The sequence below is a fragment of the Elephas maximus genome, chromosome 1, assembly GCF_024166365.1.
Source record: "Elephas maximus indicus isolate mEleMax1 chromosome 1, mEleMax1 primary haplotype, whole genome shotgun sequence".
Classification (NCBI taxonomy): domain Eukaryota; kingdom Metazoa; phylum Chordata; class Mammalia; order Proboscidea; family Elephantidae; genus Elephas; species Elephas maximus.
In genome coordinates, this window is record NC_064819.1 from 208,983,462 (window position 1) to 208,997,255 (window position 13,794).

Genomic DNA, 13,794 nt, shown 5'->3' on the forward strand with positions numbered 1-13,794 from the left:
GAATTATTCTCTCAATTTGTTTGAGAGCATCCTCCAGGGGCTTTCTGAGAAAGGGTACATGGGAATAGATGTTTTGAGACTTTGAAAGTCTGAGAATATCTTGATTATATCTTCACACTTGATTGCCATTGCCTGGTACAGTCTTCCAAGTTAAATATTATTCCTGTGGAATTTTGAAGGCATTTCTTTCCTGTCTTCTGCTTCTGGTGTTGCTGTTGAGAATTCTAATATTATTCTTATACCTGATTCTTTAATTCTTCTTCTTCTCCTTACCTTGAAAGGTTTTAGTATCATTTCTTTATCCCGGTTATCCTAAAGTTTCACAGATACATATAAAGTCAGGAAAGGTATGCGTCAAGGTTGCATTCTTTCACCATACCTATTTAATCTGTATGCTGAACAAATAATACGAGAAGCTGGACTATATGAAGAAGAATGGGGCATCAGGATTGGAGGAAGACGAATTAACAACCTGCATTACGCAGGTGACGCAACCTTGCTTGCTGAAAGTGAAGAGGACTTGAAGCACTTACTAATGAAGATCAAAGACCACAGCCTTCAGTATGGGTTACACCTCAACATAAAGAAAGTAAAAATCCTCACAACTGGACCAATGAGCAACATCATGATAAACGGAGAATAGATTGAAGTTGTCAAGGATTTCATTTTACTTTGATCCACAATCAACAGCCATGGAAGCAGCAGTCAAGAAATGAAAAGACTCATTGCATTGGGCAAATCCGCTGCAAAGGACCTCTTCAAAGTGTTGAAGAGCAAAGACGTCACCCTGAAGACTAAGGTGCGCCTGATCCAAGCCATGGTATTTTCAATCGCATCATACGCATGTGCAAGCTGGACAATGAATAAGGAAGACCGAAGAATTGACGCCTTTGAATTGTGTTGGCGAAGAATATTGAATATACCATGGACTGCCAAAAGAACGAACAAATCTGTCTTAGAAGAAGTACAACCAGAATGCTCCTTAGAGGCAAGGATGGCGAGACTGTGTCTTACATACTTTGGACATGTTGTTAGGAGGGATCAGTCCCTGGAGAAGGGCATCATGCTTGACAGTACAGGGTCAGTGGAAAAGAGGAAGACCCTCAACTAGGTGGATTGACACAGTGGCTGCAACAATAAGCTCAAGCTTAACAACAATTGTTAAGGATGGCTCAGGATCAGGCACTGTTTCTTTCTGTTGTGCATAGGGTCGCTATGAGTCAGAACCGAATCGACGGCACCTAAGAACAACAACAACAAATATATATATATATATATATTTTTTTTTTCCACCTGTTCATTGTGCCAGACACTCTCTTGGTTCGTTGACTTTGTAAACTTATGTTCTTCAGTTTGGGGGAATTTTCTTTTGTATTATTTCCTTGATAGTCCCCTCCTCTCTATTTCCACCACGTGCCCCCCCCCCCCAACAACTCCTGTTAATCAGATATTGGACCTTGTAGTGTGATCCTTTTTGGAGGATCATTTTTAACATATGTTTTTAGCCCTGTTGTTCATATCTTTGTTCTGCTTTCTGAAAATTTCCTTGACTTTATTTTCCAGTATATTCAGTGAGTTTAAATTTTCTGTTTTCACATTTTTGATTTCTAAGGGTTCTTTTTAATATCCTATTTTTGTTTCATGGTACAATTTCTTGTTTTATCATTTTGAGTGGTGGAAGGGAGCTGGAGTTTCGGGGAGTAGTTTCATTATACATTTTGTAAAACTTAATCCCCTGTATCTAAAGCCTCTGTGATAAAGCAAACCACTCTAAAATTTAGTGGCTTAGTACAGTAGTGATTTCTCACAATTTTATGGGTTGGTTGTGTGATTCTTCTGACCCAGGCCATCACACCTGAGGCTGGACAGTTAGAATGGCCTTACACATGGCAAGCAGATGGCAGACTCGTTGTTAGGGGGCCTCAGTTGAAATGGCTTAGCTCTGCTCCGTATTATCTTTCATCTTCCAATAAACTAGCTCTGGCTCTTTCACACAGTGTTCTCAGGCCAGCATTCAGGAGGGTTAAAGTGGAAATTGCAAAGTCTCTAGAACCTTAAATGGGGAACTGCTAACATCACTTCTGTCACATTCTATTCATCAAAGTGAGCCCCAAGGCTAATCTGGACTCCAGACTCTGCTTCTTGATGGGAAGAGTTGCATAGAACTTATGGTTTTTGTAATTTATAGCACCTCACTGTTTCCCTTTTAGCCCCTCACCCTACTCTTCTCTGTGCTTATTGTCCAGTTTCAGATCTAAGCCATTACCATTCTTCCATGCACTTTCAGACCTCATGTATCTTGGTTCAGGGTTGTAGGTTCCTGATAAGTTCATGGAAGATGGAGTTTGTGTTTCTGTTTCTTGTTCTTCATGCTGCTTAAGGCAGGAGGAGTGGATAGTTTTGGAGAGAAAAAGTGGGTGGATGCACCTTTACTATCTTAAAACTGAATATTCTTTATGAAGATGAATGAGGGTACATGAGTACAGGGTACGTGGCAGTAATGTCCTTTTTCTTTTCATGATGGACAAATTACTTTTCATTTAACCCATCTACCCATCAAACTACACATGGACCTTGCCACATGGAATACACGGTAACCAAATCGACTACATCTGTGGAAAGAGACGATGGAAAACCTCGGTATCGTCAGTCAGAACAGGGTCAGGGGCAGACTGGAACAGGCCATCAGCTGCTCATCTGCAAGTTTGAGCTGAAACCGAAGAAAATCAGAGCAAGTCCACGGAGCCAAAATACAACCTTGAGTATATCCCACCTAAATTTAGAGACCATCACAAGAGTAGATTTGACCTGTTGAACACTAATGACCGAAGATCAGATGAGTTGTGGAATGACATCAAGAACATCATATATGAAGAAAGCAAGAGGTCACTGAAAAGACAGGAAAGAAAGAAAAGACCAAGATGGATGTCAGAGGAGACTCTGAAACTTGCTCTGGAATGTCGAGCAGCTAAAGCAAAAGGAAGAAATGATTAAGTAAAAGAACTGAACAGAAGATTTCAAAGGGTGCCTCGAGAAGACAAAGTAAAGTATTATAATGACATGTGCAAAGAGCTGGAGATGGAAAACCAAAAGGGAACAACATGCTCCGTGTTTCCCAAGCTCGAAAGAACTGAAGAAAAAATTGAAGCCTCAAGTTGCAATATCGAAGGATTCTATGGGGAAAATATTAAAGGACGCAGGAAGCATCAAAAGAAGATGGAAGGAATACACAGAGTCGTTATACCAAAAAGAATTAGTCCACGTTCAGCCATTTCAAGAGGTAGCACATGATCAGGAACCAATGGTACTGAAGGAAGAAGTCCAAGCTGCACTGAGGGCATTGGTGAAAAACAAGGCTCCAGAAATTGATGGACTATCAATTGAGATGTTTCAACGAACAGATGCAGCAGTGGAAGTGGTCACTCATTTATGCCAAGAAATTTGGAAGACAGCTTTCTGGCCAACTGACTGGAAGAGATCCATATTTATGCCTATTCCCAAGAAAGGTGATCCAACCAAATGGGGAAATTATAGGACAATATCATTAATATCACATGAAAGCAAAATTTTTCTGAAAATCTTTCAAAAGCGGCTGCAGCAGTGTATTGACAGGAAATTGCCAGAAATTCAGGCCAGATTCAGAAGAGGATGTGGAACCAGGGATATCATTGCTGGTGTCAGATGGATCCTGGCTAAAAGCAGAGAATACCAGAAGGATGCTTACGTGTGTTTTATTGACTATGCAAAGGCATTTGACTGTGTGGATCATAACAAATTATGGACAACATTGCGAAGAATGGGAATTCCAGAACACTTAATTGTGCTCATGAGGAACCTGTACACAGATCAAGATGCAGTTGTTTGGACAAAACAGGGGATACTGCTTGGTTTAAAGTCAGGAAAGGTGTGCATCAGGGTTGTATTCTTTTACCATACCTGTTTAATATGTATGCTGAGCAAATAACCCGAGAAGCTGGACAATATGAAGAAGCACAGGACATCAGGATTGGGGGAAGACTCATTAACAGCCTGTGTTATGCGGATGACACAACCTTGCTGAAAGTGAAGAAGACTTGAAGTACTTACTGTTGAAGATCAAAGGCCACAGCCTTCAGTATTGATTTCACCTCAGCATAAAACAAAAGTCCTCACAACTGGACCAATAAGCCACATCATGATAAACAGAAAAGATTGAAGTTGTCAGAGATTTCATTTTACTTCGATCCACAATTAACAGCCATGGAAGCAGCAGCCAAGAAATCAAAAGATGGATTGCATTGGGCAAATCTGCTGCAAAGGACCTTTTTAAAGTTTTGAAAAGCAAAGATGTCACCTTGAAGACTAAGGTGCGCCTGACCCAATTCATCGTATTTTCAGTTGCATCATAGGCATGTGAAAGATGGACAATGAATAAGGAAGACCGAAGAAGAATTGACACCTTCGAGTTGTGGTGTTGGTGAAGAATATTGAACATACCACGGACTGCCAAAAGAATGGAAGAAGTACAACCAGAATGCTCCTTAGAAGCAAGGATGGCGAGACTGCATCTTACATACTTTCGACATGTTAGCAGAAGAGATCAGTCCCTGGAAAAGGACATCATGCTTAGTAAAGTTAGAGGGACAGCGAAAAAAAGGAAGACCCTCAACGAAGTGGATTGACACACAGTGGCTGTAACAGTGTGGGCTCAAGCATAAGAGGAATTGTAAGGATGGCTCAGGACTGGGCACTGTTTTGTTCTGTGGTACATACAGTCGTTATGAGTCACAACTGACTCGATGGCACCTAACAATGGCACCATCAATATCCATCAAACAGTACTTAGGAATTTCCTGTGCTAGGTATTCTAGAGCTCATAGCAAGAAAAGGGTCAGTCTTTACTTTTCATTTATAGGCTTAGGATATAAAATACTTTTATATAAATGTAACTAACTGTACCAGGCTTCAGGAATTAGTACCATATACAGAACTAGTACCACGTGGATATTATGTATATCCTGTACTTTCCAAGAAGCAAGGGGCCACCTTGGCCTGGAGTATTCAAAGGAGGCAGATTTGATAGGCAGAGGGGTTAAGTCATGTCAGATGTCTGTTGATGAGAGGAGAGAGCAGCATGAGCAAAGGATTGGTGGCCAGAAAGGCCAGGTTGGGATCAGAAGACAGCAAGTGAACTGGCAAGAACTGCTGGGTGAGAGTGGGAAATGAGTCAGACAGGTGGGAGACAGATTGCGGGGGCCTTTCAAGCTGGAATAAAGAGCTTTTTCCCTGTCTTTTTTGAAGTGAAGGGTTTTAAAATTGTTTTTTTTTATGTACAACTTTTAATTTTAATTTTGGTGAAAATATACACAGCGAACATACACTCATTCGTCAATTTCTACATGTGTAATTCAATAACATTGGTTACATACTTCACATTGTGTCGCCATTTTTACTCTCTCTACCCATATTTTTTCACCACCGTTGATTTAGACTCACTGGCCCCCGAACTTCTCATGTTTGCTTTAGAGTCACTATTGACAATTTGGTCTCATATTGATAGTTCTTTAAAAGAATGCAGTTCTCATAGGAAACATCGTTTACTAATTTAGCTAAATAGTTTTTTAGTTTAGACAAGATTTCAGAGAATAATTTCAGTTCGTGGTGTGAAGATTTTCTCAAAGGAGTAGATATGGGGGTTCCTTCTGTTTCAATAGGTCCAGTAAATCTGGATTCTGTAAGAATTTGAAATTCTGTTTCACAATTTTTCTATTTTAATCAGGATTAATCTATTGAGTCCTTTGTCAAAACATTCAGTAATGGTAACCAGGCACCATCCAGCTCTGGTCTCATGGCTGAAGAGGTTGTTGCTCATGGAGGCAGTTAGAGCTGCAGTCTAGTTTCTTCTCAGGTTTCTGGGTCTCCTTCTTGCTCTGCTGCTTCAGGCGAATAGAGACCGATTGTTACATCTTGGATGGCAGCTGGTAAGCTTATAAATCTCCAGGCACTACTCACCAAACTAGGGAGTGGAGCATTAACTTTAAAAACAGTATTGGGGCAATTGATTGGATAGTCCCACGAAACCAGGACCCTGAACCTTCAGACCAATAGAACTAATCCTATGAAGTGCTTGGATGTGGTTAAGTAGAATCAGCAATTTAGCCTTTCTTTTTGGGGGAGGGGGTTGCTGCTCTTGTAAAATTATACATAACACAGTATTTGCCATTTTGCCCTTTTTCTGCTGTACAACTTAGTGGTATCAGTTACACTCATCAAGTTGTGCAACTATTAAAATTGTTTTTAAAGCAGAGGATCAAAATAGCTTGAAAGGGATGGACTCTAGAGACAGAGTTGAAACTTATTACTCTAGATGTGAGGAGATAAGAGACTGTTGGGGTGGTGACAGTGGGAATTGAGAGGGCAGGATATCTGCCAAATACTGTTTTAAAAGGAAAACTCTGGCTTTGGGGACAACTTCTGTGAAGGATGAAGAGTCATCATTGGCTCACTTTGGTTCTAGAGCAGATAAATGGTACTGTCACAGACGGGAGTAGAGAAAGCTGGGAAAGGGATTTTAGGATAAAGAAGATGGAGGGACTTCGTGTGTACACCTACTCCTCACTTATTAGCTGTCTTATTATCCGATATTTCACATTTATGACAATAATAATAATCCACTATCCAACTATTTTGCACATTAATGATGTACATCTGGCAGTAATGAATGCTGAGTTGTGAGGGAAGAGTAATGCTGGCTTTGATGGTTAAGGTTATGTGTCAACTTGCCTGAGCCGTGATTCTCAGTGGCTTGGCAGTTATGTAATGATATAATTTGGTAGTTATGTAATGATGTAGTTAGCCTCTATTTTGTGATCTGGTGTGATCATTCTCCATTTTCACATAATGCCAATTTTTGCATAATGACCTGGTCTTTGGAACCTAACCATGTTGATAAATGAGGAGTGGGTATATTGGGTTTTAAGTGATGATCTGACTTTCATATGGAGATGTCTACTGAGCACTATTAGAAATAAGCTTTTGAGATGAATGCCAAGGAGTAGTGAATGGAGATAGAACGAGAAAGAAAAAGAAGATTATGTGACAGAGCCCAAGACTAAATCTTGATGGCACCTATCAGTCAGGGTAGTGGATGGAGAAAGAGATGAAAAATAAATCATCTTGAGTTTGTGTGTGTGTGTGTGTGTGTGTGTGTGTGTATACATGTACATGAACACATACATATATAATGGGGGTGTGTTAGTGAGCTACAAGGATATTGAGAAGTTTAACTATTAATTATAAAATCTCCTGAAGATCAGGATGTCTTATCAGTATCAGAGAAATCATCAGTGCTACAGTTGAGGCCTTGACCACGTCTCTGTTCTTATTGCCATATCTCGGAACAGTCCCGTGTAATTTTATTTATAACAAGCTAGTGTAAAACAGGATTCCACAGTCTGCAGCTGCTTCTGTGTTGCTGAAATAACCTTGAATTTCCAGTGGTGGATTGTGTGGACCGTTGCTCCCTTGCTCTGCCGTTCACCCTCACTGCCCTTCCCTTTAACTCCAGCCTCAGTTCTCTGACTCTTCCTCTAAGAATGTATCCTTGTTTGGTCTTAATAATTTATTAAGACTGATCTAATTAGGAAGTTCTCATTAGACTTCAGTACTTTGAACCACATGTGATTGTTTTTTCTGGAATCTGCATTTGTATTTGAACTCAAAATTCTAGCATTTAGAAATGTTAAGTTCTCCATACTTATGACACTGTATGATAGAAACTGAAATAAATCTAGAGACTCAGTTAGGGCAGGAGGTCTCATGAGTTTGCCTGGAAGCTTAGAGCCAGAGAAACATGGGTGTAAGTCTGGGCTTTGCCACTTACTATTTCTGTGAACTTGGACGAGGTACTTAAACTCTCTACGTTCAGTTCCTCCTGTCTGAAGTAGGAATAACAATCGTACCTACTTCATAGGGTTGTTGTAAGGGTTAAGTGAAATGATTCGTGTAGGGCTTGTAGCACAGTGCCAGACCTTCAGCAAGCACTCAGTAAGTTACCTGTCATCATCATCATCATCATCATCATTGTTGTCAACACCTGACTTTGGTGGGTGCCTCTGCCCCCACTGTTCCTAGCAGCAACCTGTGTCTCTTTTGAATGTTTGAAAATTGCAGTGAGTTAAGTTTAGGAGGAGACCAGACCCAGAGTACCCCAGAGCAGGGGTGGGCAGTATTACCAAGAAGCTCCTCTCACTCTTCCCATTTTTGGCATAGAGGCCCCCAGGTTGTAATGTCTTCGGTTGTTAACAAGCCCCATCCATTCATCTAGTGTACTCTTACGGAGTGCTTTCTGCGTTCTAAATATTGTGCTAGACACTGAGGCTACAGGGGTGACCAAGACATGGCTCCATCCCTCAAGGAGAGAGAGTCATGTAAGCAAATGCAAGAAAAGGTTGCCCTGTAAGTTTCACATTTCCATTTCTCACAGGTGAAGGTCAGACTAATCCTTGCCACTGACAGGTGAAGATCTATAGCCTGACTGATGGCACTGAGCCACACAACCTGAATCAAGTCACTTAGGAGTGTGTGTTCTCCTGACACCAGACTTCAGTACAGCACAGCTCTCTGGTCCCCAAATAGCAGCATTGTTGCTGTTACACATCACCCAGGCCGGTCCTGGACAATCTGACTCTTCTCTGACCATTTGAACCCTGATTCTTCCATATAAGTGATATCTTTCCTTTACAAGCATTAAGATGTTGATAAATAATGGAGGAATGGGGTTGAGCCACTTTGTGACTCGAGAGCCCAGTAAATAGCAAGACATTGTACTTATTTTAAAAAACCACTTTACAAGTAAGATATAATTCTGGTTCCTAAATTAGATGTGGTGGTGGCTGAGCAATTTTGGGGACAAGGGCAGTTAACGTAGTAATTTTGGCTGTGGTATAATTCTGGGCTGTTGATACCAAGAGAGACTTCTGGCTTTTTTATGATGGGACCTGTCAGAATAGAGCTTAGAGTTTAAGTCCCTCCTCCTTCCTGCTGAGCTTAGCTCTCCGGTTGTTAATGGAACCTTCTGTCCACCATACTTCCCTGTATGTTCATCTGAGAGCCTGTGACTAAAGGCCAGTGTTACTAGTTCAGACTCTGTATGCTGCACATAGACATCTGAGCAGAAAGTCCCTCGTCATTACAGTCTGGTTTTGAACATACGTGGCTTGGTCATTTGAATTTGTATGCTCATATTGTAAACCTAGCTGCACTTTCACGAAAAGTGAATTGAAGTAGGTATTTAATAACCTTGAATTGAAAATATATGTCCCAGTTGACAATAGCAATTCATCATTATCCTAAAAGGATAACTTGGGGATATGTGACAAATACCTGTTTTGATTTTTATACTCATCCAAATGATAAAACATTTGCTTGTAATTGATCGAGAGGGCATTTTCTATCCCATTTGGAGACAAACCATGGTTTCCATAATGGCCACTCTCAGCTTTGTGTCTTCTGTGCACAGGGAGACTCATGCACCTGTATGCAGTGTGTGTGGACTGCCTGGAGGGGGTGCACAAGATCATCTGCATCAAGTGTAAGTCCCGGTGGGATGGCAGCTGGCACCAGCTGGGCACCATGTACACCTACGACATCCTGGCCGCCTCGCCTTGCTGTCAGGTTGGTATTGACCCTTCAGAGGGAGCAGTAGGTAATAGCAGGGGTTTGACCCAAGTGAATCGAGAGAGTGAGAGGCTGTATTGTGTTACTTTGGGGGAGGCGTGAGGGTATGGAGAAGATGCTTCAGGAAGTAAAGGAGAAATTCTGCTTACAATAGTGAACAGCCACAAACTTCCCCGAAGTCCCACAGTGCTGGCTGATTTAACACACTGTGATGCAGCCATTTTGTGGAATACGAAAACTGGTTGCCGTTGAGTCAGTTCTGACTCATAGCAACCCTGTGTGTTTCAGAGCAGAACTGTGCCCCCCAAGGTTTTCACTGGCTGTGAAAGGCCTAGATACTAGGCCTTTCTTCTGAGGCACCTCTGGGTGGATTCAAACTGCCAACCTTTTAGTTAGTAGTCGAGCACTTAACCCTTTGCACCATCCAGGGACTGTTATGTAGTGATTAAAGGGGATATTAGAGAATAACATATAAATTATACAGAAAATACTCTCAGTATATTAAGTGAAAAAATTAGGTTAGAAAATGGCATTACAGCATGCGTCCATTTTTAAAACAGTGAGGGTGAAGGCATATGTGAGCCTGTTACCACAGGTAGTCTCTGGATGGTGGGATGCTGAGTGATTAGTTTTCCCCTGCTTACTTATATTTTCTAATATTTTGTATAATAGCTATATACTAAGTTTCTAATAAGCAAACAGTTGTTTCAAAGGAAGTAGAAAGTTTCACTTTCTTTAGCAGGCAGAATTGTCTGTTTGCCTCTCTGAGGGATAGCACAGTTTATTACACTGGGACCGCCTGCCTTGCAAGGTGTTTAAGGTTGGCACGAAACATTTGTAATCCTTAAATCACTGCTAACGGGAGGCATTTTCTGATGCCACCAAGAGCATCTGAAATTTAGCTGTCCTCAGAGAAGGAGGAGAATACTAACATATAAAAACATATTACGTAAGCCCATAGAAACACAGGGAACTAAATCCTTGGAAATATCTTGGGTTATTTTTGAGTGCTTGGGGAAAGAAGCACGTGTTAAAATTCCTTGATACTCACGGGTAGGAGAGGAATTGACTTTGCTCTTCAGTGTCAAAGTCTGGCTTTTAGTTTAAATAACTGATTAACACTTTATTAGTTACTACATGGAGTCCCCTGGGGGTGCAAACGGTTAAGCACTCGACTAGTAGCTGAAAGGTTGGCGGTTAGAACCCACCCAGAGGTGTCTTAGAAGAAAGGCCTGGCAGTCACAGGCCTTGAAAACCCTATGGAGCATTTCCACACTCCAAACATGAGATCACCATGAGTGGGAATCAACTTGACGGCAACTAGCGACAACAGTTACTACCTAGTTCAGTATCTTCTGCGTAGAGTTTGACTTTTGAAAAGAGAATATCCTTACTATTATCACTTTATTCAGAAGATAAAACATGTCTTTTGAATGAAAAATGTGATACTTTAGCTATACTTTACAGTAATGCTTCTTAGAAAAGTAATATGGTCGTAAGGGACCTAAATAGCCATTCATAGCGTGTCCTTTTCATTCCAGATTGGATTGGTTACTTTTACACTGTTCTAATACATTGAGCACATTTCTGTCTTTAAACTTTTCTTGGAATTGAGATATTACATTCTTTCAGTTATGCACAAGCATTTCAGAATAGTCACCATGGCTTCATGCCAGCTCATAAAATGAGAGAAACCATAGGAGTGGCTCTCCTTCTCCACATACATACCCCACAGAGGCTTATGTTTTGAAGAATCAAGGAAGTGAAAGAATGTTTGGACCTGGTAACTCACAGAATGTTAGAGGTGGAAACGGCCTAAGAGATCTAGTCCTGCCTCCTGATTTTACACATATCACAGAGGCCTAAAGGATCTGAATGTTTTCCCCAAGTGTACGGTTTGTGTCACAGCCAGGACTAAAGCCTAATTCCCGGCCTGGCCTTCTGTCTCCTGCCCCACTGGAAAGCAGTGGGATTATTGCTAAATCTTCAGGGAGAAAAAAGAATGGCATCCTGCCACACACAGCGAATTGGTACTCACTATGGGTTTCTTCCTTAAAACAATCAAAGCCCAGGTCTGTGTTTTCTGGCCCCTAACTGAAATGGAAAATATGTTTGACCACTGTTTGTTTTTATGAAAAAAATCAGTTATATTCACTGTAAATAAACATTATACACTGCTAAGGTATCAAGGGAAGTCTTCCAATAAAACTTTAACCAAAAATAAGCAATATTCATTACTAGAAAGGAATAACAGGTTAAAGGGAGTAGATAAAGGGAGGGGCTTGTCAGAACCTGACTTTTAGCATTTTTCAGTGAAATTGGACAGTTAAAAGGACATTTAGCCTCCAGTTACAGAGAGACAGTCTATACAAGGCTAAGAGTTTGGGTTCTGAAGCCAGGCTACTTTGGTTTAAGTCCCAGTTCTTCTACTTCCTGCCTCTGTGATCTTAGACATGTTTCTTAATTGCTGTGTGCCTCATTTCATTATCTAAAATTCAGGTGGTTAAGTGCTACAGCTGCTAACCAAAGGGTCGGCAGTTCGAATCCACCAGGCGCTCCTTGGAAACTCTATGGGGCAGTTCTACTCTGTCCTATAGGGCACTGGGTTTTTACTGGGTTTTTAAAAAAATTCAGGTAATAGTACCTACCTCATAGAAGTTGTACGAGGACAAAATGAGGTTATACTTTTCTGATTATTTTTAGAGTGAATCTAGATTGAGAGTCTGCCATATTTTAGTTTCTGGGTATTGAAAGCCTTGAGTATTGTGCTGTTCAGTGGAGGCTTGGGCATGAATGAGGATACAGCATGCTAGTGGGTTCCAGATGCCCCAGGATAAACTTGGCACTTCTTCCTGGGTTGCTAATTTTTCTGAAGTATTTCGGGGAGATTTTATTTTTACATCAAAGAAAACAGAAATATAGTATGGGGTAAAATGAAAAATGTATATTATTTTTAAAAATAAACCCAGAATCTTCAAAGAAGTTTCATGCAGGATTGGAGAGGGAAGTTAGCTTCATTCACTCCCTAAAGCCCAGTGTCATATGGGTTTCCTATTATTAGGGAAACTTTGGTGGAGAAGTTTGGGCAGTATGAGATTAGAATTTTCTTCTTATTAGTATGTGCAGCTACTAGCAGAGCTGCGTATCAGGAGACAAATAATTGTTATTAGGCGCCTGTTCTGACTCATGGCGACCTTGTGTACAACAGAATGAAACACTTCCTTGCCCTGTGCCATCCTCACAGTCGTTGCTGTGATTGAGCCCATTGTTGGAGCCACTGTGCCCATTTCATTGAGGGTCTTCCTCTTTTTCACTGACCCTCTACTTTACCTAGCGTGCTGTCCTCCAGTGACTGGTCCCACCGGATAATGTGTCCAAAATATGTAAGACGAAGTCTCACCATCCTCCCTTCTAAGGAGCATTCTGGCCATACTTTTTCCAAGACAGATTTGTTTGTTTTTCTGAAAGTCCATGTTATATTCAATATTCTTTGCCAATGCCATAATTCAAAGGCAGCAATTCTTTGATCTTCCTTACACATTGTTCAGCTTTCGCGTGCATACGAGGCAATTGAAAATACCATGGCTTGGATCAGATGCACCTTAGTCCTCAAAGTGACATTTTTGCTTTTTAATACTTAAAAGAGATCTTTTGCAGCAGATATGCCCAATGCAATAAGTTGTCAGATTTCTTGACTGCTGCTTCCATGGATGTTGATTGTGGCTCCAAGTAAAATGAAATCCTTGGCAACTTCAGTCTTTTCTCTGTTTGTCATGATGTGGCTTATTGGTCCAGCTGTGAGGATTTTTGTTTTCTTTATGCTGCAGTGTAATCCATACTGAAGGCTGTGGTCATCCGCATATCATAGGTTGGTAATGAATCTTTTTCCAGTCCTGATCAGGAGATTGTTGTTGTTGTTGTTGTTAGGTGCCATAGAATTGGTTTCAACTCATAACAACCCTACATACAACAGAACAAAACACTGCCCCATTCCTGTGCCATCCTCATAATCATTGTTATGCTTGAGCCAATTGTTGTAGCCATCACGTCAGTCCATCTCATTGAGGGTCTTCCTCTTTTTCAGTGACTCTCTACCAAGCATGATGTCCTTCTCCAGGAACTAATCCCTCCTGATAA

The 13,794-nt window shown here is 40.9% G+C and overlaps 1 protein-coding gene across 4 annotated transcripts in view; it reads left to right on the top strand.

Annotated features, from left to right (window-relative positions):
• The window catches only part of HECA (hdc homolog, cell cycle regulator), a 67,628-nt gene that overhangs the window by 48,966 nt on the left and 4,868 nt on the right, over positions 1–13,794 (top strand). For all 4 annotated transcript variants that reach the window (XR_007519418.1, XR_007519419.1, XR_007519420.1 and 1 more), the window contains exon 3: positions 9,500–9,654. Coding sequence is in view for 1 of the 4 variants with exons in the window: in XM_049902336.1 (XP_049758293.1) it covers positions 9,500–9,654 (155 nt within the window). In the remaining 3 variants the exon portion in view is untranslated. The remainder of the gene's footprint in view (positions 1–9,499; positions 9,655–13,794) is intronic.